Raw genomic sequence first — 27,263 nt, 5'->3', positions numbered from 1 at the left:
GTGGAAAAAAGACCCTGCTGCTCGTCACTGCGTTCCCGCGCGATCCGAACGGCCGGCCAAATCTGTTGGGCGTGATTGGTGGCGTGCCCACACTGTACTGCCTGCGCGCCCCGGCCCCACCGGATTGGAACGGGACGCTAAACTTGCCCAAACACTCCGGCGGGTCGCAATAATGGTGGATGACGACGCGGAATGGATCGGAATGGCTCGGCCCAAACGTACGCCTCGAGGATAATCCAAATTGAACCTGGGCAACCTGGATCGCCTCGTTAAAATGTCGATCTAAAGCCCCGCCGCCGCCGCGCCGCCCGGCGGGCTGCCTCCGCAGCGTCGCTCTGTCTCTCTCGCACTTCGGCGGCGTTCCGTAGGGGTGCGAGGGGGACAGAGCGACGCGATGACTCCTCGGAGTCATCGGCCTGCCGCCGCGCTGGGCGGCGCTGGGACTGCACACCGCGCCCCCCGTCATCGTCCCCGAGAGCGAGGCGTCGCGGCGTCGCGGCGTCGCGGCCAAACAAGTGCGTAAAGTGTGTCCGATCAGTGAAGCGGCCGGTTATTGGTTCCTGGGAAGCACCGCCGAGGCACCGCCGGCACCGCCGCCCTCTGTGCGGTGCGGCCCGCCCACTCCCTTCAACCTGTCGCTGGATGCGCGGGTTCGAATACCGACCTAGTCAGTCGCTCTTTTCGTCTCGAAATTAGATTCAGATATATTTTTTGCGACAAAACACACAACATTAGTTTATTTCCAAAACTCCAAATTGAATGAGCTTGACTCGTTAAGCAGTCGCTGTTCTCGCGTTTCGCCCCGCCACTCAGGAGGAAGGCAGGACGCCGATAGTCCGGCGGCCGATCGTCGCGCACGTGTCTTTCGCGCACCTCGCGTCGCGCGGCGCGATAGGGCCGCCTTTGGTCCCTGTAATCCTTTAGTCCTTGCGTCCTTTAGTCTAGGCCGCCGCGCCGCCGCCGCGCCAGGGGGGCCTGAGTGCTGACCCGTGTCCGCGGCGCGTGCGTGCCCGCCACTTAGGCCTCATTGGCGCGGACGCCGCCGGGGACCACCCTTGAGGGATGCCGTCATCGACGCCACCGTCGTGGACGCCGTCGAGGACGACATCGACGCCGCCGTCGTGGACGCCGTCGAGGCCGCCGTCGAGGACGACATCGTGGATGCCATCGTGGCCGCCGGCATGGCCGCCGTCGTGGCCGCCGTCGAGGCCGCCGTCGAGGCCGCCGTCGAGGCCGCCGTCGAGGACGTCGTCGAGGACGCCGTCGAGGCCGCCGCCGTGGACCCCACACTCCTCTCCACGTCATCCCTGCAGCAGCAGTCGGCGCGCTCCACCGCCTTCCGCGTTTCGCCGCGCTGCGCGTCGAGGCTTCGCGAGGCGTCGAGGGCACGTGCGCCGGGAACGTCTTTATTACCGGCGTTCTACAAGGCGCCGCAGTGCGTGCGCGTGCGGTGACAACGCTAATTGAACTCGCTCTGGGCTTTGGCTTCGCTGTTGCTGGCTTCGCCCCGCCGCGGCGGACGTGCCTAATCTTTCGCCAGGCTGGTGTGGTGGCGCCTGGGATTGCGGAGCGAGGATCCCGATGGACGACGTCTCGTCGCTCTGTCTCCGTCGCACTCGTGGGGTGGCCCGTACCGGCCCGTAGGGTGCGAGAGAGACAGAGTGACGAAACGACTCTACGACGGCATCGCTCGCCAGCCAGGCGTTTTCGGCCACTCGGAGCGCCTGGCGGGTAGGCCACCCCTCAGCCCGCAGCGCGCGGGAGTCGCGCGTGGTGGCCTACCCTCTGGTTGACAGGCGCTAGCGGACAGAGTGGCGTTCAGTTCCACCCAAAAAGGAACGTGTGGCTGGCTTTTCCAGTGGCGGGGCAGCGCGAAGATTGGCTCCGCCGCCTGTCCAGTGTCGACGCCGAGCTGCGCTCCGGCTGCGCTGCTTCGGGAATCCGTAACCGATTCCCCGATCTATTTCCGCGTCCGAAAAGCGACCATTAATCATGCCGCGGGGCGGGGTGCAAGGGCGGGGCGGGGCGGGGAGCGCTGCTTGTGGTGAGCATTAAGTCGTCGTTCCGGCCCGGGACGGCCAGGGAGTGCTAGAAGTGGCGCCTAATTGGCCGGGCGAGTCTTCTCGGAACAACGGGTGTGCTGCACTGTGCATTGCCTCGCGCGCTGCAGACTGATTCCGAGAGTCGTTCTCGCCGCTCGGTCTCTCTCGCGCTCACGGGGCGAGCCCTGTGCGTGCGAGAGAGACCGAGCGACGACTCAGAGTCCGCCGCCGCGCTGGGCAGTGTGCTCCACCACCGGACGGCCCGGAGGAGGTGGGCCTGGCTGTGGCCAGGCCTCGGGCCAGGCGTTGACAACCCTGCAAATTAGTCGCCCTGCACTGGAAGCGACGACACTGGAAAAGGCGTTGATTGCCGTTTCGCGGGGATGGGATGGATGGGCTCGTTACAGTGTGCCTGCCTCGCCCGCTGTGCGATTCACTGCCACACCAATAAAAACCAACCCAACTTTTTAAAAATGGCGCTTGCAGGGTTTTTCCTTGTTTCCTTGTCTGCCTGTTTTTAAAGATGTGCGAATTCCACGCGGTTTCAAGTTGCAGCAGTGTCTCTTCCGAGCTTCACGACGCGGCGTCACGCTGCAAAGTGACGCGGTGACACGCGCGGCGCGTGGCTGCCGCCTCCGGCCGCCGCGCTTTCTGGCTGGTCGTTCCTGGTCAAATTAAATCGATTCCGCTGACACGTGCTGCGGTGGCGCCCTCTCCCCCCCCCTCTCTCTCTCAAGCGGAATGCGGTGACGCGGTGATGAGCCGCGAACACCGCAGCGCGTCGCCCCGACGGCCCGTTGGGACGCATCTCTCGCCTTGTCCGCCAAGTCGCGCCGCGGCGACTAGGAGACACACTTCCGGAGCCGAGTGGCTGTGGGCGCCGCCTTACTGGAACGCAGCGGCCGTTTTACACGTTGTTGACAACACATTTAAAAGTTCAAATTCTTTTAACTTTTGGTTACCTTTTAGCTCCAAGATTTACCCAGCCGTGCTGTTTCGGGAGTACCGACGCGAAAACTTACACTGTTTTGTTTTTCGCTAAGTGTAGGCACACTTGCGTTTATCTCGCCCTGACTAGAGCGCCTCTAGTGAGCAACTCTCCGTATTTGGCGGGGGCGGCCGGAGGGCGGGCGAGGGGACTCGATGCCGTCGCTCCACTGGTCAGAGTGGAGCTGTACCGCGGCACGCTGGAACAAAAGGACCTTTCCGGCGACTAAATGGGATCGTCCCGAAACATGATTCCGACCCGCTGCTTGCGCCTCGCTGCGCTTCTCTTCCCCTTAAATGCGAAAGAATCTTGCGAACAATTGGAGGGAAGTGGCGAGGGGGCCGCTGGGGCCGCAGCCTCGCCGCAAACCCTACAGTGGCGTGCGCGGCCAGGCGGGGCCAGGCGGGGCCCCTGCAGGGGCCGTGGCGAAGCGGCGACGCCGTGGCGGTTTGTTAAGGTAAGTAACATATTTATTACACTCATAGTACCGCATAGTGCCGCAGCCTGGCTGCCAGCCTCGTCTGCACGGCCGGGCTGCAGCGGGGGCCGGCCGCAGCGCTGCCTGCCAGCCTGGCCTGGCCGCCTGGCAGCGGAGCGCACTCCAAACAAAAGGCGTGTAAGGGTACCGAAGGGTACGTACTCGCGCGCGAAAATAGTTTCGACCGGAATGCCGTGCTGTGCACAGCGGGGAATTAAAAATTCGAGGTAGTTCAAATGTCAGTGTCTTAAGGTTCAAAACAATTCCACAAATTCAAAGCAAGTGAAATGGCAACATTTGCCACGCTCTTCCATGCCGAGCGCCCCGGCGGGCGACAGTAAGGATCAAGTCCAAGGTCCCAGAACATCCCAAGGACGCCCAAGGACCACCCAACCCGGTCCTTGATCAACTTGTTACCCCCTCCAGGGGCCGCCACTGCTCCATCTCGAACTAGCCTGTCAGGAAACGGTACAGTGCAGTCCGCTTTCAAAACGGCGTGCCAGCGAGCGGACTGTTTAATTATGGATACAAGAGGCTCAACTCTGACCCGATCCAGCACTCCCCCAGCGATCTAGCGACTGCAGCGGCGGCGCGGCCGGACCTGGAAACGCCGGGGCCTTGGCCAGGCCAGCGGGGCCATTCCGAGCGGCGCTCAGTCTCTCCGTCTCTCTCGCACCTGCACGCGACGCCCAAGTGTGCGAGAGAGACAGAGGCGTTCGGAAGCAGCCTGCGGGGCAGACAGGAAAGGCGAGGGCTCTATCGCTGGCCGCTCTGTCAAATCGACAGCTTTCTCGGTTCCTTGGGGCACAAGCTCACTGGAATGCATTTTAACGAATCAGCCGGTCGGGTGTTTTCAGCCCTTTCAGCTACACTATATTTTGTATTTGAATCATAAAATCCAGAACATCTGAGGGGTGCTGGAATAGTGCGTGAGGCCCGGTGCGGCCCGGTAAGGCAGAGGGAGGCGGAGGGAATTCCTCTGCCGCGCCGCTCCGCGTTGGCCGCGTGGAGGCCCGGTCGTGTCCACGACGCGGCCCTCCACTGATAATCAAAACATTTTCGAGGCGGAAGGGCAGGGCGAAGGCCGGCGAAGGCGATCCCCGACATCCGCTAGAGTGGCGCCCTCTGTTATTCCCGACGCGCTCCGATCCACATTCACAGAAATTTAATTTGGAGCAGGCCGGGTCATTCCCTCGCCGTATCTCCCATCATCGGCCAGGCGGCGTGCCAGACGGCGTGCCGTACCGGCCGGGGTCATCGCGGCGGTCGGCTGTCTCTCTCCCTCTCGCGGGCCGGCCGGCAGCGGTGCGAGAGAGACAGGCCGAATTCGGGCCCGATCGTCCGATCGTCCGAGCAGTGTGCCGGAAGAAGAGGGAAGCACGTGCGAAGCGAGTTGTGAACGCCACACTGTACAGCACAGGATGCAGGCTGGGCGGGAGTTTCCTTTCCCTCAAAGTGTAACTGGTTTGGCTGCGCGCGGGCCGCGCCGCACCGCGCCTTACGCCTCTATGGATACATCAGAATGATAATGCGGGCAAATGACGGGGCTGGCCGGCCGAGGGGCCCAGGGGGCCCAGGGGGCCGAAGGGCGTGATTGCAGTGCTTACTCGCCACGTGAGCAAACAATGTGAAAATAGCAGGTCGATCACCAATCACTCTCCCTTGCCTCCGCAACGAGGCCGTCGGACCGGCGGGACGGACGAGGAGGCCCCGTCGTCGCCAGCAGACTCAGAGTCGTTGTCGTCGCTCTGTCTCTCTCGCACCCGTACGCGACGCGCCATGAGAGCGAGAGAGACAGAGCGACTCGGTTAGCCTCCTCGAGAGTCACTTCCGGTTTGCGGAACCCAGCTCGAAACGTGCCAATTTTCACACATTTAAGCAATCCCCTGCTCCGTTTAAAATTTAAAATATTTTCTGTCTTCTCTCGGATGGACTCGCGAAAGCGGGGACGAAAGCGCGGGCCCGGTGGCGGCGCTCACAGTGTGCCACACACGGTCCACCGCGGTCCGCGCGGCCCATCCAACCATACGTCTCCATCCTCCCAGCCTCGCCCCCCGCCCCTCCGGCCCCCGGCCCTCCGGCAATCACATCATTACCGAATTACCGCTCAAATGACCCTGCCGTGCCGTGCCGTGCCGTGCCGCCAGCGCTAGCCTTGCTGCGTGGTCAGCGCCTCCATTCATCGAACTGAACCCACCATTCATTCATCGGCTTTCGTTCGTTCGTTCCTTCATTCATTTGAGCATTCATTCGAGCATTCATTCGAGCATTCATTCGAGCATTCATTCGAGCATTCATTCGAGCATTCATTCGAGCATTCATTCGAGCATTCATTCGAGCATTCATTCGAGCATTCATTCGAACACCCATTCGAGCAGTCATTCGATAATTCATTCGAGCATTCATTCGAGCATTCATTCGAGCATTCATTCGAGCATTCATTCGAGCATTCATTCGAGCATTCATTTGATCATTCTAACATCATGAACTGAGAGCTCTTACTCAGTCGCTCACCTCTGAACTCCACTCCTTGGGTTCTTCATGATCATCAAGCAGCACCGGCCCATCCTTTTCATGAATCCCTGCAATGAATCAGCGCTCCACATCTCGCGGTCCATTCCCGCCAAACTATTTCGCGAGTGAGATCGCGCCAGCGCGTGGGTGTGGTCGGCCGGCCGGCCGGGCCATGGCCGGGCGAGGCGGTATTGGTTGCCTAACTGGTCGTAACGGCGGCTCGGCGGCCCAGTCGCTCCGTCTCTCTCGCACCCTTACGGGGCGCCCCGTGAGTGCGAGAGAGACAGAGCGGCGAGGGCACTTCCCGGTGCCGCCGAGGCACACCGAGGCTGCCGCCCAACAAGCGAGGTTCCCACGCGAAACCCTCGGGACCGTCGCGGTGGAGGGGGATGCTCCACTAGGAGATAGCGCTGCGCGTCGCCACTACACTGCGGGCCTTGCCGCGCCGCGTCCGGCCGCCGTACCTGGAACGCGTCCGTCATCCCGAATTGAATTGTGACAGCGGAGCCATTCCGAACATCGCTTTCGCCGCCGCCTCTGTCGCACTCGCGGGCCGCTCCGTACGGGTGCGAGAGAGACAGCAGAGCGACGAGAGCAGTGTTCTTCCCCGCGCCAGGCCGCCACGCTGTCCGCGTAACGCCCTGGCCGGCCGGCGCGGTGGTCCGCTGTGGGGAATCGAGCGCCGAGCTGGCTGCGCGTCCACGGCGTCCACGGCGTCCACGGCCCGCGCATGTGTCCGCCATAACCTCCTTCTTCGAGAGGCCCGGCAGGCCGGCAGGCCCGGCAGGCCCGCCTCTCCTCCCTCGCGGAGTATAAATCTTAATTGAGCTCGTGACGGCGTACGCGGGGCGGCAGGGCGGCCGGGAGGCAGGGCGCTGCACCCTTGCCGACACCTCGGCGTTGCTGGCCTCGGCGTCGTGCCCCCCCCTCCCCCTCCACACAAATCAATCATTAATTCACGCCTTTCCACGTTCAATTAAAAGATAACCGCATTGTTTGAGGTTCTGGCGCTCCGCGCGCGCTTCTGCGGACTTGCCCTGTTTTTAGCGGTCTTCCCGACCGGCCTTCCGGCTCTGATGAGGCGAGTGTCACTGCTTTGCCCCGGGTTCGCGAACGGGGCGCAGGGAGTTTGAACCGCGGGGTCGCTGCGTGTCTCGCGCACACTTCCGGCACGCCCCCGATCGAGTGCGAGAGAGACAGAGCGCGGGTGTCGGGGAGGCAGCGGTCGGCCACCAGAGCAATCCACGCCGAAAGATAATTAGGCTGTAATCCTGTTTAATCCAGATACAATGCAAGCAGAATGCCTCTCGCTCTGTCCGTCCGAGAGCGCCGCGCCGTGGGCTCTCTCCTCTCACTCGCTCTACTCGCCGGCGCGGCGCGGCTCTCTCTCTCGCACCGCGGACGCGCCCTCTCCGCCGCCCCGCCGCCCCGCCCTCCACGTCGTCCAATTTTTCACCCGGTATCGCACCCACATCGGCACGTCTGCTCGCCCAATGGCGGCCGAGCAATGGGACCGGGCTGGCCGGCCGGAGTTCCGTCAAAACGGTTTCGGGCGCGAGTCGGGATCGATCGCCGGACCTTCCTGTCGCACAGTGGGCCAGAAGCCGGTGGAGGCGGCCAAAACTCTAGACGCGTTTTGAGCTCCAGAGTCGCTAAATAGGCCTCGAACCGAACGTGTGACCCCACCAATGGATTCCTCGTTCGGAGAGCTATCCATTGGTGGGGTTACACGTTCGGTTCGAGTCCCATTTAGCGACTCTGGAGCTCAAAACGCGTCTAGAGTTTTGGCCGCCTCCACCGGCTTCTGGCCCACTGTGTGTTGGTTCTGTCGGGATCGGACGCCTCTGCTTTCCTTGAACGGGGAGGCAAACTCTGACAAAGGACTGATGTTTTAATTTTTGCGATCAAGGATTGCGTTTTCTTTCAGCTCAGAGCGCCTTTCTTTCTTAAAATGACCTTTAAATCCCTTCGCTTGCCGCGCCGCGCGGCCAAAGGCCCCCAAACGGGCGGCGCTGGCGGCATGCCGCCGACTGATTCCGGAGAGTCCTTTTCGTCGCTCTGTCTCTCTCGCACCGATACGGCACGCCCCATGAGTGCGAGAGAGACAGAGCGACGAAAAGGACTCTGCTGGCAGTGTAGCGGCGGCAGGCATCGGGTTGAGTCATCGCGGGTCGCGTGTAACGGCCTTGTAATGATGCCAATTAATTACTGTATCGCTATATCGTCCGTTCATTAAGAGCTGGCCGCCCTACGCAAAGCTGCAAAGGCAGAGCCGGGCAGAGCCAGGCAAGCCAGAAACGCCGTGCCGCGCCGCCGCGGCCCGAAGGCCTGAAAATGGAAAAGGCGGGCGCTGGCAAAACAAGCAGTCTCGAACCAGTTGCACGGTGTGCCGACCTCGTGAAGAAATCCCTTAATTGCGATTTTACTTTCGTTCGATCGAGTTTAAATCAGGCATGTTTCTTTTTTTAAAGTTTGCAGTGTTTCTCTTTTGGCAGGCGGCCGCGCGGTGCGACGCGGTGCGGTGCTGAGCCGCTAGTCACAAGCACCCCGGTCTCGCAGGCCAAGCAGGGCCTCGCCAAGCCCAAGACTGATTCAGCGCCGCTGTCTCTCTCGCACCTGGGCGGGCCTGGGCGGGCCGCCGCACGAGTGCGAGAGAGACGGACGAGCGCTGTTCGGAACGATCGGCCTGCGGAGCGCTGCGGAGCCAAGCAGGGTCAGTCGGGGTCAGCGCCTCGTAATAAGAATAAAAATTGGATCGGCGGAACAAAGCCAAAGCCGAAGCCGAAGCCTGGACGCGATCACGGCGGGGAAAGCAAGCGATCCTCGCGGCGGAAAAATGAACTAGATTCAGTTTGAGGGGCGCGGAGCGAAGCAAGGCGAAGCGGAGCCGTTCCCCCGGCCGGACGGCCATCGAAGACACCGCATTGAATTCGTCGTCGCACAGTGGGCCAGAAGACCGGTGGAGGCGGCCAAAACTCTAGACGCGTTTTGAGCTCCAGAGTCGCTAAATGGGCCTCGAACCGAACGTGTGACCCCACCAATGGATTGCTCTCCGAACGAGGAATCCATTGGTGGGGTCAAACGTTCGGTTCGAGCCCTGTTTAGCGACTCTGGAGCTCAAAATGCGTCTAGAGTTTTGGCCGCTCCACCGGTCTTCTGGCCCACTGTGCGCCGCACGTCCAGCAGACGGATGATTCCCGCGAGCCACGCTTTCTGTCCGCTCCGTCTCTCTCGCACTCGCGGGGCGTTCCGGCGGGGTGCGACAGAGACGAGGGACTCCTCCGGAATGGCTCGGCAGTGCCTCTCCGTGGAGCGATTGTCCATCGCGCCGCCCGGCCGTGTGCCGGAGTGACACATGATTATATGCAGATCGCCTTCCCCCTCGCCCCTCGCCTGCCTAATAGGGTGGCGGTGAAATAAAGACACGCTGACGGCGACGTGGTCGTCCGGTGCGGCCGGCCGGCGCCAGGGTACGCCGCGGCGCCTAGCCTGTCTCTGTCTGTCTCTCTCCCTTCGGTCGGCATGACGACGACACTGACGGCGCGGGCGTCGCAGAGCGTCGCGACGCCGCGTTTAGTCCGGAATGTTGATTGCAGTCTCGCCGGCCAGGGGGCGCCGCGCTGCGCTCGCTCTGCTGGCAGCGCCGCCACACTGCTCGGGGCGACGCGTCGCTGTCCGGTGCGGACCACGTGCGGGTGCACTGTGTCTCAAGACCGTGGCGTACCGGTACACACGGGTGCGCCCGGCCCACAGTGGCCCAGAAGACCGGTGGAGGCGGCCAAAACCCTAGACGCGTTTGGAGCTCCAGAGTCGCTAAATAGGAATCAAACCAAACGTGTGGCCCCATCAATAGATTCGTCGTTCAGAGATCAATCCATTGGCGGGGTCACACGTTCGGTTCGAGTCCCATTTAGCGACTCCGGGGCTCAAAAAACTTCACTGACCCCTCAAAACGTGTCTAAACATTTGGCCACCTCCACCGGCCCTCTGGTCCACTGTGCGGCCTAACGCTGTAGTGTACCGTGGTGCGGTACTCTGCCTGCGGACACCACTTTTCGTTGCGGCCACACTAGAGTCCCGAGGCCTCCGGAAACAATAAAGGCCGGCTCGCTTGATGTGGCCGGGATGCGTTTTTGGAGGTCAAAGGCGGCGGTGGCTGCGTCCTTGTCTGGCTCGGCCTGGCTCGGCAGTGGCGGCGGACAGAGACAGAGGAAGAGAAGGACAGAGCCGGACCAGCATGTGCCTTGTGGTATACGCGGTGTGCGTGGCCCAAGGCGTGGCCCCACCTCACCCCCTTTCCCCACCCGCCGGCTTCATTCCGTTCCGTGCTGTCTCTCTCGCACCCCCGCGGGTCGGCCCCTGGGTGCGAGAGAGACGAGCACGCCGTTCGGACTCAGCCGGCGGCCGCGTGCCGGTGCCCGCAAGCGGCAGGCCGCGGCAGGCCGGTGGTGTGGCTCCAGGCTCCAGCCCTCGCTCCAGCCCCTCCAAGCCGCAAGTCCCTCATTTCCAGCAGCGTCTGCAGCCTCTCCAGCGGCGCCTCTGACCGCCTGGAACGCCCGGCCGCCGCGCTGGAGTGACACCGAGACTCTCCGGTCAGAAAACTTTTTGTTTATGCCAATCCTTTCGTGAAGCTGTTTGAAAGCAGTAGTAAGCACCTTCTGTGTTTCTCGAATCGGCCCGTCCAGTCCATCGGTCTGTTCAAAAATGAAAGTTCTTTGCCTCTCCCTCAGGCCGGTGTCACGCCATCGCATCATGAATGTACCCCATCGCGCGATACTTGTACTGGAGCAGTCTTATGCGTAGGGGATACAACTATGGCGCGATGGTTGTACCCTTTGGGGTACATCCATCGTGGGGGTACATCCATCGCCCCACAGCGGCTCTGCCCCCACTGGTGGGAGGGCTAACGAGGTGTCCTCGCTGATGAACACGTCCACGGCAGTAAACACTCCGCGGGGCACTGAGTACCCCGCCTAGTACTTCGGCTCCGCCAGCACTTCACTTTTTCCACACGAGGCAGCTACTTCGGGCCATCCAGGGAGGCGGCAGTGCGAGAGAGACGGCCTCGATCCTCGTTGCTCTCGCTGCACCGGGCGCCAGGGAGACAAGTAAGGAGAAAGAGAGAGGGAGAGAGAGGTGGGGGCGCGGGCGGCGTCCCCAAGCCCTGCGGCGCGGCACGGCGTGGCTTGGCGCCAGACTGTGGTTTGTTGTCCCATCCCATCCGCCGTGCTGCCCCGTACAGCCTGTGTCAAAAGGCAGCGCTCACGCCAAACTTGTTTCTCCAAAATCATCATCATTCTAACGCACTGGGTGGAGTGTTGGGTTGATCAGGGGAAGGAAAAGACTGACATTTCGAAGAACCGTTTATCGGTGCATTTCACTCAACATACACTGCAAAGTCTTCGTTGCTACACTCATCCCTGAAATAAATTAAACTCGTCTCAGAAAATAAAAACAATAACGGTGTGCTTGGCACACTACGCAGCTACAAGCTAACGGTTTAATATTTTTTTTACAATATGAAACAACGGTTTGTACAAAGCCATCGAGAAGTCCCGCGGGTTTCAACATATTTACAATAACTAAACAAAAAGACAAACAATATTTTAAATATTTCAACATTTTTCTAAAAATACTTCATTGCACAATCCGGCCTATTTATCAACTTTTTTAAAGCTTCACCGGTATCATTACTGTCAGGAAACAAACAACAACATGAGCTGGAGGTCATCTTGCCACAATGAACCCCCCGATTTACACTAAGCGTCCGAGACTTTAAAAACGTGCCACAAATCGAAATCACACAAAAACACATGTGCAGCTAGAACAAAGGGGCTTTGAGCTTCAATTTGGAGGAGTACGCTTACACTAGAATGATTTCGGAAGGGTTCTTGGCGTGATGCGCGCGCCCCGAATCTACTGTATCACAGTCGTGCTTTATAAGCAATCTTTCAGAAGGTACTATAACACATTTTCACAAACATTGAGACGACCAGGGTTCGGCAGCCTCGCGCGCCGCAGTGCCGACGGTCTTGTTTTTGGAAGCAGCCTTCTGGGAACACCGTCCGCGCTGCCAGTGCAGGCGCATCGGCACTGCCGCGCAGAGCTCGCCGACCTTGGACTCGCAATTTGGCAACGGTCGCAATCACTTTCATGATCACTCGCGTGAATCACAGGCAATACTGACAATATGTCATACACGGACGACGCCCGGCACATCGACTACGTGGCGCCGAGCTGGCGGCGCGGCCACTGACGAGAGGACGCCCTTCAGACGCTGCCACCGGAATCTCGTGAGTCTGCAGCAACAGAGAACAGTCCGAAATTAAGGTCCGGTAGCCACGGCGACGCTGTTCGCGGCAGGTGCCGGGCAAGGTGCCGGGCAAGGCGCCGGGCAAGGCGCCGAGGCAGTACCTGTGGCGGGCGATCTGTGCGGCGCGCTGTCCTCGGCGCGGGGCGGCGCGGCCAGGATGACGCCCGTCGCCACGGTCCTGGACAGCGGCGGCGGGTGCAGCGGGAACAGCCTCCGCTCGGCCTGCTCGGCCCACATCAGGTCCTGCTGGTCCTGGGGGTCCTGCTGGTCCGGCGGGGGGCGGGGCAGCGCGCCGGCCGGCACCACGTTCGGGACGTACTGCTCGGGCGTGAGGTCGAACGAGAAGGCCGAGTAGGTGCCGGCGTGGTGCGCCGAGGCCACGTAGCAGCCCGGCGTGCCCGTGGGCGTGGGCGGCGTGGCCGTCACGTACGGGCTGAGCTCCTGGTGGGACAGGTCGGGGACGCGCTGCACCGTCGTGTCGGACCAGGGCGGCGACGGGTTCCACTGCTCCATCAGCTCGGCCGGGTCCGCCACGGCGGCCGTCTTGACGTGCAGCAGCCCCCGGTGGCGCGCGGCCCCGCCGCCGCCGTGCCTCGACGCCACGCCCGGGCCGCCGCCGACGCCCGCCTCGTCCGCCCCCACCGCCAGGTCACCCGGCGGCGGCGACGTCGACGACCTCGGCGACGTGGACTCGGGCGGGCTCCGGGAGTCGAGCTGGTGGTGGTGGTGGTGGTGGTGCGCGTGGTGGTCGTCCAGCGCCGAGGACGCCTTCCGCTTGTGGCCGTTGTGGTGCACGGCGTGGTGGCTGTGGTGGTGGTGATGGTGGCCGTGCAGCTGGAGGTCCTCGTGGTGAAGGTGCAGGTAGCCCGGGAGCTGTCATGGCAACAAAACACAAAACTTGAAAAATCCACAAAAAAAATCCATCGACATGCGAGGTACGCACGTTCGAGGTCTACTCACCGTGGGCCCCGTGTGCCGGGAGTAGTCGACGGGTTCCTGACTGTGCCTGCCGCCGTAGTGGAACCGCGTCGCCATCTCCTCCGCCGAGGCCGCTATCCCCGTCGGCGTGCCCGCCGCCAGCGCCGTCGGGTACTCCGGACTCCTGGACGACGGCGTGGTGGCGGGCGTGACGACGGACACGTGCGGCACCGGGGTGTGCAGCGCGGTGCCCGCCACCGGGTTGTGCGGGATGGGGACGTGCACCTGGTGCTGCACTTGCTGCTGCTCCAGGTGGTGGAGGCCGTTGCCGTTGACGTGGTGGTGCTGGGGGTGGATGTGGTGGGGGTGGTGGGGGTGGGGGTGGTAGGCGATGACGCTCCCCGGGGACGGCGCGGGGTGCGGCTGCATGTAGCCAGGGTGGTGCTGGAAGGGCGTGGCGGGGTCCATGCCGTAGGGCGACATGTAGGGCGTGGGCGTGGACGGCGCGGGCGGCTGCGACGCGCGCTGCGCCGCCTGCGCCTCCATGGCTAGCCCGTACTGCAGCTTGCTCTGCATGGTGTAGTGCTGGTACAGCCAGTTGTTGGCCTGCATCACGGTCGCCTCCTGGTCGCTGCAAAGGAAGGCGTGAACATCAACAACATTGCAACGCCTTCGTTTCCTGCGTATAGCCATAGACGAAATCCAACAAATGCTTGCCTCTTTCCCGTCCTGACCCTTACCTGAGGACTTGGTTGGTGCACACGATGACGGGGGTCTGGCTGTTGTCCATGTTGTCCTTGACCTGCAGCACGCAGTGCACCCACAGCCAGTCGCCCTGGCGCCGCTGCAGTCGGAGCAGCAGGATGCAGGAGCGCTCCTGCTCGGACTGGGTGACTGCGGACACAAGCACACACACACGGTCAGACACAATGCCACACACTTTGCACCGCTTTGCACCGCTTTGCTCGCACACACAGACACACACACGCACACACACACTGGCGCGTGGCACGGGGCGATCAGGGAAGCATTATTTGGCGTCACTGCCTGAGACCACCGCCGCGGTGCACTCCGGTACTCCGGACCAGGCTGCTTCCGAGCGAACGGTGCTCTCGTCGCTCCGTCTCTCTCGCACCCCTTGGCACTTTGGACCGCCGCCCCATGAGCGCGAGAGAGACAGCGCGAACGAGGGCGCCCTTGCGGCGTAGAGCCGTATCGCTCGGTGGCACGGCATCGTCGTGGGGAAGCAAGCCGACGAAGAAGGACTTCCCCGCGACGAACCGGCCCCCCTGTCGCCTCAACACAACTTTTTCGCGCCAATTTTCATCGAGTTTCCCAGTGTGCGAACCGGGGCTTTCTTTCGGCGAAACAGAGCGTCTCTGTGCTAGGACAGGGTGGGGGAGTTTAGTCGGGGGAAGTGCGAGCGCAGCTTGTTAGTTCTCACACGGCGTCACGCGCAGAGCAACAATGCAATGACTTCATTGTCCGCCTCTAACTGATGTTCTGACGGCCGATGCGTGGTCGAGTACACGTGTGTGTGTGTGTGTGTGCGCGTGTGTGTCTGTGTGTGTGTCTGTGTGTGCGCGCACTGCCGTGCTGGTGTGCGGGCCATTGTTGGCGCTCTGTGCAGGCGATATCGCACGACAGCCATAAGTCACCATCGATCGGAATATCTTGTTAATGAACGGCCAAGAAAACGCGCAAACACGCGCACGCGCTCACACACACACAGACACGCGAACACAGACACACACACACTCACACACACACAACACACACACAGACACGCGAACACACGCACGGGATTACCAGTGTCGCCTTAGTCGCGGGATCGCTACCAATGATGGAGGGAGTAGGGCTTATCTCGCCTGCCGTATGCGTCTGCACACACACACACATGCACACAGACACACACACACACACTCACACGCACGCACGGGCTTGCGCTCGGCGGCGGCAAAACTGTTTACACAACCAGACACTGCCGCGTCGTCGAATCCAACCTTTCTCATCCGGAAACGAACCTTCCCGTTCGGGCTAATTAGGATACAACACACACTCACACACACACACGCCCACACCAACACACGCGTCCGTAACGGGCCGATGCATGCGTGCGCGAGGGACACGGGTGACGGTGACGACGACACTGGAAACACTGTCCGAGGGCGACAATTACCTTAACCCCTCGCTGCCCTGGCGGCCTGCCCAGCCCTGCCCAGCCCAGCCCTGCCGAGCGGGCTGGTTGGCCGTTCTGTGCCTTTGCAGGCGTGCGTGCCAAGGGACTGGCTCGGCTCGGCTCGGCCCAGCCCGTACGGTTACGTTTCGGTTCTGCGTGTAAGGTCGCCCTCATGTGCGTGAAACACGCGTGTATTCCTCGCCGGAGCCGTTCGTCGCTCTGTCTCTCTCACACTGCGAGAGACAGAGCGACAAAACGACACTCTCCTGCCCTTTACAAGGCCAAAGCAGTGGAACCACCCGGTTGAAAATTGGAGACTTGAACGCACGGGCTCGGGCTAGTGAACTCAAAGGCTTCACGATCCGGGTTTGATTTCCATAAGCAGCATCCCATGGGCTCTCATGCCATGAAATCAAAACCATGCGTCAAGCGACAACTTTCATGAGTAACTGACTCAAGAGACACAACCCCTTGGCCGATTGGACCCGGAGTCAGCAGGCTTCTGGAATTTGGCTACTGCCACGATATTGTTTGAATTTTGGCCCGGGGTTGCCTACACTGCGGGGAAGGCCCGCTGGCTTATTTTTTTTTTTGCGAGTGTAGGTCCAGGCCCTCGGCGGGGCGTCCCAGGCCCCGTCCCAGGCCCCGTCCCAGGGCAGGGCTTCGCCGCGCACCGCCGGGCACCGGCCCAGGGATTGGCTAGGAATAGGGATCGGGGTAATGACGGTCATTTCCAGCCCGTGTTTGTTCTTTAAGTTGGTGCTGCCAGTGCTAGCTGTGCGGTGCGGCCAGTGTGCTGCCCCGCCGCGCCACGCCACGCCGCGCCACGGCGCCTTACCGGTTCCAAAGCAGCTACACTGCTCGAATCGCCTCCGGTCGATTTCGCAATGTGAGGCGCTGGGGAACGGCCGACCCTCTAAGCGCCGCGGGGCCGCGGGGACTAAGCGGCCTTCGCGCGTCCTTCCAGGACCTGGGCGAACCCGGGCCGAACCTCGCGACGAACCCTGCGCGGTGGCGTACCCTTTCTCCTACACTCATTCCTCTCTAGACGGTCATGCTCGTGTCAAGGCATCGACCAGGAACTAACACAGGGACCTCTCTAGGGGGTCCTTTAATCCTTCAGATCGCTTTAGTGGGTCCTTTGAGAGGAAAGGATCCCTTTGCGATCCGTTTAGGGCCCGCTGGCCGGTTGGCGCGCATTCCCTGCAATTTGGCCGCGCAGTGTAATAGCACGCCTGTCTCGGCTGCCTTTGCCTGCCTTTGCCTGCCTTTGGCCATCGAGCTTGATCTCGCTAGTTTGCTCCGCGGGGGCGGGACCGGGGGGGGGGGGGGGGAAGCAAGGGGGCTGGACTGGACTCGCCTGGAAATTTACCGATCGACATGAGGGCGCGTTGCTTCGCGTTGCTTCGCGTTGCTTCGCGTTGACATGGAAAGGCCACCGCGCCGCAGACCCATTCAGAGTGGGAGGTCCCTCTCTCTGTCGCACTCACGGGGCGTGTCGTCTGGGTGCGAGGCGGTGCGAGGGAGACACACTGTCGTACTCACTTAGTCGGTGCTTGCTCTGCGCTTCCCGCATGCAGTCCCAGTGCAGCAGGTGGTACCAGGAGACGGACTGGAGCTCGGACCGGCAAAACCCCAGATGGAACTCGCCGCTGCAGAGAGAGAGAGACAGACGTCAAAACAACGAGCCGATTTCCAGTGCAGTGCTAATGCCTCGCATGCTCTCCGCTTATTACGCGTGTTGGCTTTCCGTTATGCGGTGTAGTAACGCGAATCCCCCTCCCCCTCCGCCTCCGCGCGGCGCGGTGGGAGTACAGTGTGCCAGTGGCCCTTATCGGCGGTAACCTCCAGGGTTAATTGGGAGGACTAAGCCCCCCGATGGCACCGATACCTGACGATTTGACCGGCCCGACCAGCACTTTGCGCCGCTTTGCGCAGGCAGCGGGCCGAGGCGGGCAGGCGGCCGGGCAGGCAGCCGGGCAGGCAGCCACGGCGTGGCATTTTGCCCCAATGCAGCAGGTATTCGCTGATTACCGCAGTGACTTTGTGCTACCGCAGCGCGCTGCTGCCACCGCCGCCAAGGGCCTAGCTACACCACTTATCCCATACGGCACAAAAATTTTAAAAAAAAGTTTTAAGGTTTACATAGATTTTAAAGTTTTTAATTTTCTACAGTTCTAAAGTTTTTAATGTTATAACGTTATAAAGTTTTTAAGTTCTTTAGATTTTTTAAGTTCTTTAGATTTTAAAGTTTCTAACTCTGAGTTTCGCTAAAAAAATAATAAAGTTTTTAGAGCACTGAGCTGGGCGTCGCGCTTTGGCCGCAGTACGCCACGGCTGGGCCTCGCTGGCCTGGGTGCCTTCTTTGTTTAATTCCGTCGCCGGCGACATTGACAAATGTGAAGCAATTTACGGATTGAAAGCCAACTACTGCTAACCAGCAACAATCCCTTCTGCAGCTCTCCCAATTGCTTTATGAATTCTTTTTTTTCCTTCTCTCGCCGGTCTTCCCTCCGCTAGGCCGCGGCCCGATTTTGGTTAATCGAATTCCGACGCGGGGAAAAAGAAACACTGGACGGCGATGAATCATACCGCGTTTGGAGCAGCTGACGTGAGAGAGCGGAAGTGACAAGTGCACGACGGGCAGCAGTGCACACACACACACGCACACACACACACACACACCGTGACAAATTAAGAAAACACTCGCTAGCCTGGCCCCGGCTGTCAACATCGTCAATAATTGAATCATTTTTTAAACATTTTCAGCAAGTCGGGTAGTAGTTTAGAATATTTCTCCCCACGGGAGAGATTTTCCTACCCGAGACTTTTTAGAACGTAGCAACCTAAGGAGTCAATTTTCGATTTTTTTTTTAAATTGGTGTGATGACCTCGGTGATGACTCACTTTTTGTCGATGTGCAGGAAGGACATGTCCATGGCGTGGATGGTGGTGAAGACGTTGGTGGCGCCCTGCACCACGCACTCGCGCGTCTCGGGCATGGCGACGGGCGTGCACGTGGCCAGGAACACGGGCTCGTTGCGCGAGCAGAGCGGCACGAAGGACAGGTAGTGGCCTTGCACCAGCACCACCTGGGGGAGGAGAAGAAAGGCCAAATGTCGTTCAAATGTTGTTGAAAGTTAGTTTTTGTTGCTTGTAGCTCGGCTTCAATTTAACTTGCATCTGCTGAACGTCTTCGGAGGGCCGTTTGCTTCGGCGAAACAAAAAAAACAAGAGCTTAACAAAAACAGGGCTGGCTTTGCGAAAGCGCGTTCTGTTTCCAGAGTGTGTTGCGGCGCAAGGATTTCCACAAACTTATGACTCGCGTGGAACAACTGTAAACCCTGCACCGATGCGTTTAGCCCGCATGATAAACAAAACTACTATTGTCCGCCGACAGCAGCGCAATCAGTTTGTTTATGTTGCGTCGCGACGCCGGGGGGACGCCAAGAGGGAGGGGGAAAGGGGGGGGCGCTTGGGGACGCCGGCCGGGCGACGCCGCACGACACTCCGATGGCGCCCCGAGCCCCGCCGAGAGGTTCCGAAGTTTCGCTCTGTCTCTCTCGCACTCGAACGGGACGCCCCGCGAGTGTGAGAGAGACAGAGTGACTCCTCGGAACGGCTGGCCGTGTGCCATTGTGTGGCCCTACATGGCCGGGGGGCCGCGGGGGCACGGGGGCCGCAGCCCGCCAGGCCACCGCCACCAAACTCACGAAATTGGAGTTTGTATGCGCTATGCGCGCCGGGGCAGCTCAGCGGACGGACAATGTCCGGCGGGGTCGTGTGTCCGGGGAGCTGCATTGCACGGGATGCTGCTTGGCGTAGTCGGTAGCGAGCTGGACTGCGGAGAAAAAGTAGCGGGTTCGATTCCCCACCGCGCCGCAATTTTTTTTCTTTACTGTGGTCAAGTTTTGACGAAATGTTCGATAAAGCCTCCAGCAGAAACCAGAAATGTTCAAAATAGAAAATGAATGAGTAACGTTGTTGCTCACAAGATAACGCAGTGGAACCTGAAATTCCTCAAAGTCTAACGGGCCATGACTTCCCTTTGTCCCGAGCAAATAATAAAACCAGCCAGCGGGCCGCCAAGTCGCCGCCAAGGCTGCGGCCTATCGCGAAACGCCGAGGAGCGAGGGGACACGCAGCACCGCGCAGCGCGTCGAGGGCGGCGCGGCGCGGCACGGCCGGGGAATATAATATTTCTGGAGGGGCGGTCGCGAAATATTGCAGGTGACACGCGTGCTGCCCATATCGGGGCCGTATCGCCACGCCTTTGGGTGCCTTCGGGTGCCTACGGGTGCCTTCGCGTGCCTTCCCACAGTGGGCTAGAGCAGGTGGTCAAAACTCTGGACGCGTTTTAAGCTCCAGAGTCGCTGAATGGGACTCGAACCGAACGTGTGACCCCACCAATGGATTCCTCGTTCGGAGAGCAATCCATTGGTGGGGTCACACGTTCGGTTCGAGTCCATGCTTCGGGTGCCTGCGGCGGCCACCCTCGGCTGTCTTCGTGGGTCCGCTCGCGTCGACTAAATCAAATGCATGCGCGTTGCTTGGCGTTGCTTGGCGTTGCATCGCGGTGCGAGCGGCCGGGTGATGCAATCGCCGCTTCGCCGTCGTCCCCGAGCGGGAAATTTGCTCTTGAAAACTGAAACCGCGACGCGGGCAACGAGGCGATCCATTGCGGCCTGCGGCTGCCTGCGGGCGAACGCGTCGGATCGGCCGATATTCGAGCAGTGCGTGGGGAAGGGCAAACCAGTCAACCTTTCTTGCGGCGCGGGCCGAATTTCGCAGTGAAGGCACCACAGCAGTGATTGCCCAGGTTAGTGTGATCCGGACTCGCGAAAGGAGGGCGGGGAAGCGAAGCCGGCGAACCTTCCAGCGGTTTGATTACGAGAGTCGTTCTCGTCGCTCTGTCTCTCTCGCACTCACGGGGCGTCCCAGATAGGCGCGAGAGAGACAGAGCGACGAGAACGACTCTCGGAATCAGTCTGCAGGCCGTTCCCAGAAGCGGTGACCCATTGAGCAGCGTGCTGTTTGCCACCCATAGTGTCCGAGGGGGGGGGGGGGTGAGTGAGTGACCAGCGGAGTGTCCGCGATGCCCTGGACAGCGGCGACAGCGCCCCGGACTGGCACGCTAGGGGACTTCTCCCGTAGCCATGCATAATGCATGAATTCATTGAGAGTGGTCAGTGGGCGATCCACACAGTGGCCCTGCCGGACGCCCCAGGCCGCCCCAGGCCGCCCCTGGCCCGGGACGCTGGCTCTCGGGGCGACTCTCGGCGACCAAATTCCACGCTTTGGGTGTCTGCATTTGCAGCTAGCGGGAAGGGTACTCCTGGCTGGGACTAACGTCCTGGTGACTAGATGGTGTACACTGCCATTCATTTTGAAATTTCTTACAAATAATTTCCAGGCAGCGAGTCGACGCGTTTAGACAACTTGCGTGAAATCCCCCTCCCCCTGAACCCACCCCTAGATCCCCAGAAGACCGAAAATTCAAGACGCGTTTGGAGCTCCAGAGTCGCTAAATGGGACTCGAACCGAACGTGTGACCCCACCAATGGACTCCTCGTTCGGAGAGCAATCCATTGGTGGGGTCACACGTTCGGTTCGAGTGCTGCTTAGCGACTCTGGGGCTCTGCACGCGTGTCGAGGCCTTCTGGCACACTGTGCTGGACCCACCTTCTGGTCGCCGAAGCGCATCTGCCGGCGGGCGTTCCTCGACACGTTCATGCGGCACAGGAAGAGCCTCTCGTCGTCCCCGGAGCGCAGCAGCTCCGTCTGCACGCCGGCGTGGTCCTGCCGGTCCAGCAGGTCGTAGGCGGAGTCGCCGTGGATCAGCAGGTCCTCCTGGAAGGGAAGCACGAACAGCGGATATGACAACCTCATCACGAACACTGGGGCTAAATTATTATTTTGTAAAAATTAAAAAAAAAACGAATCAAAAACAAAAGCGCTGATACAGTTAATTCAAAGAATCAGCATCGAGGTCAATGTCTCTCCCCACAACAGTGTACGCGCTCCATTTCCATGAGCAAACGGAACGGGGAAAGAGTTACTCGTCCCTTGGCATTAGAAATGGCAACGGATGGCACACACACACACACACACACACACACAAGAGCAGACGCCACTTTTAATTGCTGTGCTTCCGCACCGATAGAGGTCGCCTTCTGCAAAGTTAACCATCAATTATTTAATGGGGTTGACATCGCGTCGCAAAGCTAGCGCGGCTCGGTCGGTATTGGTCCCCGCATGAGCCCTCATGCCCTATGCTTTCCCTCTGCACGTCCGATCGGCCCGGCTCGGCTCGGCCCGGCTCGGCCCGGCTCGGCTCGTCACCGCCACGGTACAGAGGCGACACGGCGTCATAAAGAGCAGATCGTCTTGCTCGCCGTGGAGGCCCTTGTGCGGCCCGTGGCGGCACGATGGCCACGCCAAGGAGTGCTATATGCTCTTGTCAGATCTGCGCCGGCCGTCCGGCCGTCCACCACTCCACTGCCCTTGTTGAGTCTCTCTAGCGATGCCGCCGCGCTGGCAGGCCCGGCCCGGCCGCGCCCCGCTCACCTTTCCCACTCCACTGCCCCCGCCCCGCTTCATTTCGCGCTGTGTCTCTCTCGCACTCATGCGGCGTCCCGCATAGGTGCGAGAGAGACAGACTGCAGTGCTACCACCTGCGTGCGGCCGAACTACGCCGCGCCGCCGGCCGGGGCGGATAAGGAAGCGGGGCGTGAGAGACGCAGTCCCCAACCCCGCCACCGGCCCGCCTAGCGCCTGCGACGGCCAGGGTAGGCAACACTGCGACGCAGCCGTGCCGCGCTCCGCCGAGGGTTGCCTACCCGACGGGCGCCTGGCCGGCAGGGAGCGTGGGAGGAGCTGCCAGTGTGGGAGGCGACGGCCGCGCTAGGCGGAGGCGGCAACAAATCTAGAAACACAACACAGCGCGACGCGGCGTGTCGAACGGGACCGCTCCACTGCACTACCGCGGTGCCGCGGTGCGCCCGAGGGTGCGCCCCAGAGCGGCAGCGCGGAGCAGCGCAGCGCGCTAGATCAATCAGTGTGAAATTTCACGAGCGCACCCCCCACACACACACACACACAAACACACAGGCAGACAGACAAGCGCACTACACTCACACGCACACACGCGCGCAGTAAGTCGATACTTGCCCGGGGCGAGACGCACTCTCTCATACTGGAAGCACTCGAGGTATCGATTACCTAATGGGTCGATTAGGTGAGGCGGTCATTACCCGCGTAACTCGACGTCGGTTTGTCGCGCGGCGTGGCGGTGCACCAGGAGCCTCGCGTGTCATTTACGTGTCGCGAGGCTAATCGAATCACCCGGGAACGGCTCCCCGCCGGGGCGTCGGTTTTTCTTACTCGCGGAAGAAACATCCCGGTGTTTTCTCGGAGGAAAATGGGCGTCTGCTTCAGGAGGTGTTTGCGCTTTTCAACGCGTTTAGGGACTGTTTTTTTGTGGGAAGGTACGGCGGGTAAAATTTGAATAGTTAAAAAAGGGGGAAACCGCGTAGAAAAGTTGACGATACTAGAGTGTTCCTTGGCAGTGTGCAATAAGAACAATGCCGAGCACGGCGGCACGGCGGCACCGCTAGGGCACTGGGACAAGGGCTGCGGACGCGGACCCGCGCAGGGCCCCTTTGATTGAAGCCGACGACAAGGAGGACGGAAGAGTGATGGCGGCAATTTTGACGGCAGAGACAGCAAGCCAACGATCGCGGTCCCCCCCCCCCCCCCGCGAACCCTCGCCGAGCCCTACGACCGAACTAACACGGGAGCCGGGGAAAGGGAGGGGGGATCTCGATGCGGGGACCGCGACTACACCGCTGCGAGAGGAACGCCTTTTCTCGCAGGGTCCGTTCGGAAACGGCACCCTTTCGCGACCAAGTTCGCGCAGTTTCTCATACCCGTGTTCGTTTCTGCCACCAAGCCGACACGGAAGGCGGTGGCGTGACCCGCGACATGTTTACCTCGTGTAAAGGGACGACAGGAATCGATAATTTATGGTAGCGAAACTAAAAAGAAAAATACACGATGGTTTTTTTTTAAACTTTTTTTCTGTTAACGGTTGGGAAGATGTGTGTGCGGAATGCACGCCATGCAAGGCGCCGACGCGATGACTACCGCCGTGCCGCGGTGGCGGGGTGGGGCGGGGCGGGGCGGGGCGGGGCGCGAGGGCGCCGCCTTGTTATTAATACCAAACTAAACACCTCCGCCATGCCGCCGCGCTGCGCGCAGCACGCAGAGTCACACGGGATCCGCACTGGTAGGGGGCGTCTGCGAATAACGCCGCGATGCTCTGCGAAATCCCTGCGAATAGCGCGTCACCACAACAAAGTTGCACGCCAAGGCGGCCAAGGCGCGAGGCCGTGCCGGCCGGGCCGGCCGGGGTCGGGGCGCCCCAAGCCTGTAAATCAAGGCTAAAGGGCGTACACTGTGAATCACACTGCGATGCTCCCCGGGCACTGACTTCGGCACCGCGGGCCCTCAAAACAAATACTTTATCGCTCCACTATTTGGAGGCATTTGGCACTAAATAACGTCATCACTGTCGGCCCGGCCGGACCCTGCCCGGCACTCGGCCGGTCGCCTGCTTGTCTCTCTCGCACTCGTGGAGCGTCCCGCGGTGTGCCAGAGAGACAGAGACGAAACGATACTTCAAACGGCGGTGGCCATCCGTATTGGAACTGTTTGGGAACAGGCGCGCTTGCGTCAGACGACCGCAGCCAGCGCCCCGGGCTGTGCAGGCCGGCGCGGCGGGGGCGGGGCTCACGGACACTCGGACACACAGACGGACAGGCAGACAGACAGACAGACGGACGGACAGACAGACAGACAGACAGACAGACAGACAGACAGAGATGAGAGGGCAGGCGAGACATGTATGAGAATCCCGATAAATCATCGAGACAAGTGTTTACCGTGTGGATTCGTTTTTCATAGTTGTTCGAAATCGATCAGAAATTGATAAAAGGTCAGCCTGATTCTTGTTCAGAGTTAATATTATTGCCGTTGCGAACGTCAGATCGGAAACTTTTTTTTAGAGAAATTCGACAAGCCTCTGCACGAGCTAATTTCAGTCAAACTGTAAACTAACGCCAGGCGCTTCGCAACACCAGCACACCGATAAGGGCAGTAACTCTCCTGAAAACGACTTCCCGACTGTTGCACATGTTTTTCCTCGGATGAGAACTTTCACACGTCCTAAATAAAGCGCGCCTAAGTCCGGAACAGGTTCTGGAAACGCATCCTCGGACAGCTGCGCTCGGGATGGCCGGCCAATGGCAAGCCCGTGGCGATACTCGATCGATAGTCGATAGGCAGCCGTCGAGAGTATCGAGTAATTATTGTTATTACTATTGTTGGCGAGCAATGCTGGCGAGGAGTACCTCAGCGCGTTGCTGCACTGTCAGGGAAGGGGGTCTCCAAAGGGAGAGAGAGAGAGAGAGAGAGAGAGAGAGGCGGCGGCGCTCCCCGACCGAGGGGCTCGCGTGGATCGCAAGGTTTAGGTCCGGCGTGCGAAGGGGCACCCAGCTTCCCACACGGAGCAGTCCACCTCATGGCGTCAAACAATTTGTCCTCTTTCTTGCAACAACGAGCCGTGGGCGGCGGGCGCATTACGGGTGTAAAAACCAAAACGGAGAGCCGCTGTCAGAACGGGACGAAATAAGAAAATAAAATAAGAGCGACAGAGAGAGAGGGGGGGGGGAAGAAGAAAAAATGATGGAAATGGTTTGTGATGGCGGAGTGGCGGGGGCTGTGGCCGTTTTGCTTCGGGTTACGGGCGCAGCGGGGGTCAACTATATCCCATCCCGACCGACCGACCCATCCCGCGACGTTGAGGCGAGGAGACCGAGATCGTCCATTAAACGCCGCGAAGAGGATGGCCCCGTTTTCTTCCACTTTTTTTCCTTTTTTTTCTAAATCCCCCGCGCGTCTTTCTCCTCCCCTTTCCCCCTCCTCTCTTTTAATGTTGATACTTTTACGCATTTAAGTCAACTCCATTAGGAGGCCTTCCGTCGGCTGATCCCACGGCGAGACTCCGAACACAGCGGGGCGCTGCTGGGAGGCGAAGCGACTTTTGGGCATTTCTTCATTTGTTAAAAAAATGTTTTTATATCGTTTTACGTGAAGCCCTCCCGCTGAAACTTTTCCGAGCACTTGGTGACGAAAATTTAGTCACACGTGAATGAAATTTTCATGAAAGCTCCAACACTTATTGCAGAGCGTGACACAGTAGTCAGCAGAGGGTTTGACGCCTCTCTTGTGAGGAAAATCGGCCTTGAAATGGTCATTGAGTGACAGCCGAGATTTTGACAGTGCCGTCGACAGCTCAACACTTCGCGCGCACCCTTCCCTCAGAGCGGCCAGCAGGGACCGGCCCCGAGTGCGTTATTATTTCGGGGGCAAATAGATGATTGGCTGTCCGTCACGGGGCAGTCCGCTCGCCGGGGGAAAAGGGAGGGGGGCCTGCACCTTCACTTGGACGCGCCGCGGCAATATGAAAAGTCAGCTGCGGACTGATTCCGAGAGTCTTTCTCGTCGCTCTGTCTCTCTCGCACCTGCAGGGGACGCCCCGTGAGTGCGAGAGAGACAGAGCGACGAAGAGCGACTCTGGCGGGGAAATCAGCCCGGCGAATGCAAAGGGGATAACGAGGTGTCAGTCAGCTACAGTCAAACACCGCGCGCCGCCCGCGCCGCCAGTGCGGTACAGTCCGCTCAGTCAGTCAGCGGTACAGTCCGCTCAGTCAGTCAGCGGTACAGTCCGCGCGCAGAGTGCGCTGTTTTCAAGGAAAGGGAGGGGGGGGGGCACCACCAGCCGAAGACCCCTCCTAATGGATCAAAAAGCGCTCCGGACTAAAGGCAGTGAGTCCAATCCTCGCTGAGGCCGATGCCCCCCTCTCCGGGAGTGTGCTGTTGATTAACGACTCGAGCTGACGACTGGCATTTTTTGTGCGATATCCCAGCGAGGCCTGCAACGCCCCTGGCTTGTTTACGGAGCGAGGAGGGGTAAACAACACGCATCGGTAGTGGAGTAGTGACACCGTGACACCGGGAACGAGTTCTTGATTTGATACGGAGCCGGTTGCTCAAACTCCAGACTTCCCAGACTCCCTGACGCGCGCGTCACTTCGACCAGGCGCGCATCGCACCGCAGTGAGGCTGTGAGGCTCTCGGTGCTGCGGACTGATTCCGAGAACGGTCGCTCTGTCTCTCTCGCACTCAGGCGCGAGAGAGACAGAGCGACGGAAACGACTTTCGGGATCAGTCTGCCTGCAGTCGGTGAGGGTGCGTCGGAGACCTCAACGCGTGGCTGGCACCAGAGACATTGCAAGGAGTGCTCCAGTGAGCTGTCAGCGAGGCTTACGTGGATTCCATTCCAGCCGCCTCCAGCCGTCCAGCCGCCGGCTGATGGATCAAAACATGTCACACAAAGTGCTGGAGCCCCTGGAGTCCCTGGAGCCCCTGGAGTGTGCCGGAGTGACTTCGGCGCCCCGGTACATCGCGCGCGTCAACTCGTTCTCCCCCCCCCCCCCCAGTCCTTTATCGGAGCATGTTTTTCGCCGGATGACATGCACTCCACGGATTAAGGCGCCCCTTCCCCGCCAGGGGGGTTCCTCCGGGGTCTCCTTTTCCCGGGAAAAAACCCCCCTAAAAAAGACGGCCCCGCGATGCTCAGAGATACTTGAAAAAATCCTTCTTCCCGGAAGGTCAGGTGGCGGCCGTCCCGGCTCGCGCGACCCTGGCAGGGGAGGGGGGGGGGAGTGTTTCCACTACTTCTCTGGAGGGAAAATCGTAAAACGAGCAGC

The 27,263-nt window shown here is 60.4% G+C and overlaps 1 protein-coding gene across 1 annotated transcript in view; it reads right to left on the bottom strand.

Moving 5' to 3' along the window:
• Positions 1 to 11,371: 11,371 nt before the first annotated feature.
• LOC117652738 (neuronal PAS domain-containing protein 4) overlaps positions 11,372 to 27,263 on the bottom strand; it is a 47,272-nt gene continuing 31,380 nt past the window's right edge. The window contains exons 5-12 of the mRNA XM_034397829.1: positions 21,115 to 21,282; positions 18,340 to 18,524; positions 16,978 to 17,084; positions 13,994 to 14,147; positions 13,296 to 13,884; positions 12,989 to 13,208; positions 12,437 to 12,895; positions 11,372 to 12,321 (exon numbers count right to left, since the gene is read on the bottom strand). Of these exons, the coding sequence (XP_034253720.1) occupies positions 12,293 to 12,321; positions 12,437 to 12,895; positions 12,989 to 13,208; positions 13,296 to 13,884; positions 13,994 to 14,147; positions 16,978 to 17,084; positions 18,340 to 18,524; positions 21,115 to 21,282 (1,911 nt within the window). The 3' untranslated portion in view covers positions 11,372 to 12,292. The remainder of the gene's footprint in view (positions 12,322 to 12,436; positions 12,896 to 12,988; positions 13,209 to 13,295; positions 13,885 to 13,993; positions 14,148 to 16,977; positions 17,085 to 18,339; positions 18,525 to 21,114; positions 21,283 to 27,263) is intronic.

The sequence above is a fragment of the Thrips palmi genome, unplaced genomic scaffold, assembly GCF_012932325.1.
Source record: "Thrips palmi isolate BJ-2018 unplaced genomic scaffold, TpBJ-2018v1 HiC_scaffold_7, whole genome shotgun sequence".
Lineage (NCBI taxonomy): Eukaryota > Metazoa > Arthropoda > Insecta > Thysanoptera > Thripidae > Thrips > Thrips palmi.
The sequence above is the reverse complement of the archived record's forward strand: the minus strand, read 5'-3'. Positions and strand labels throughout refer to the sequence as shown.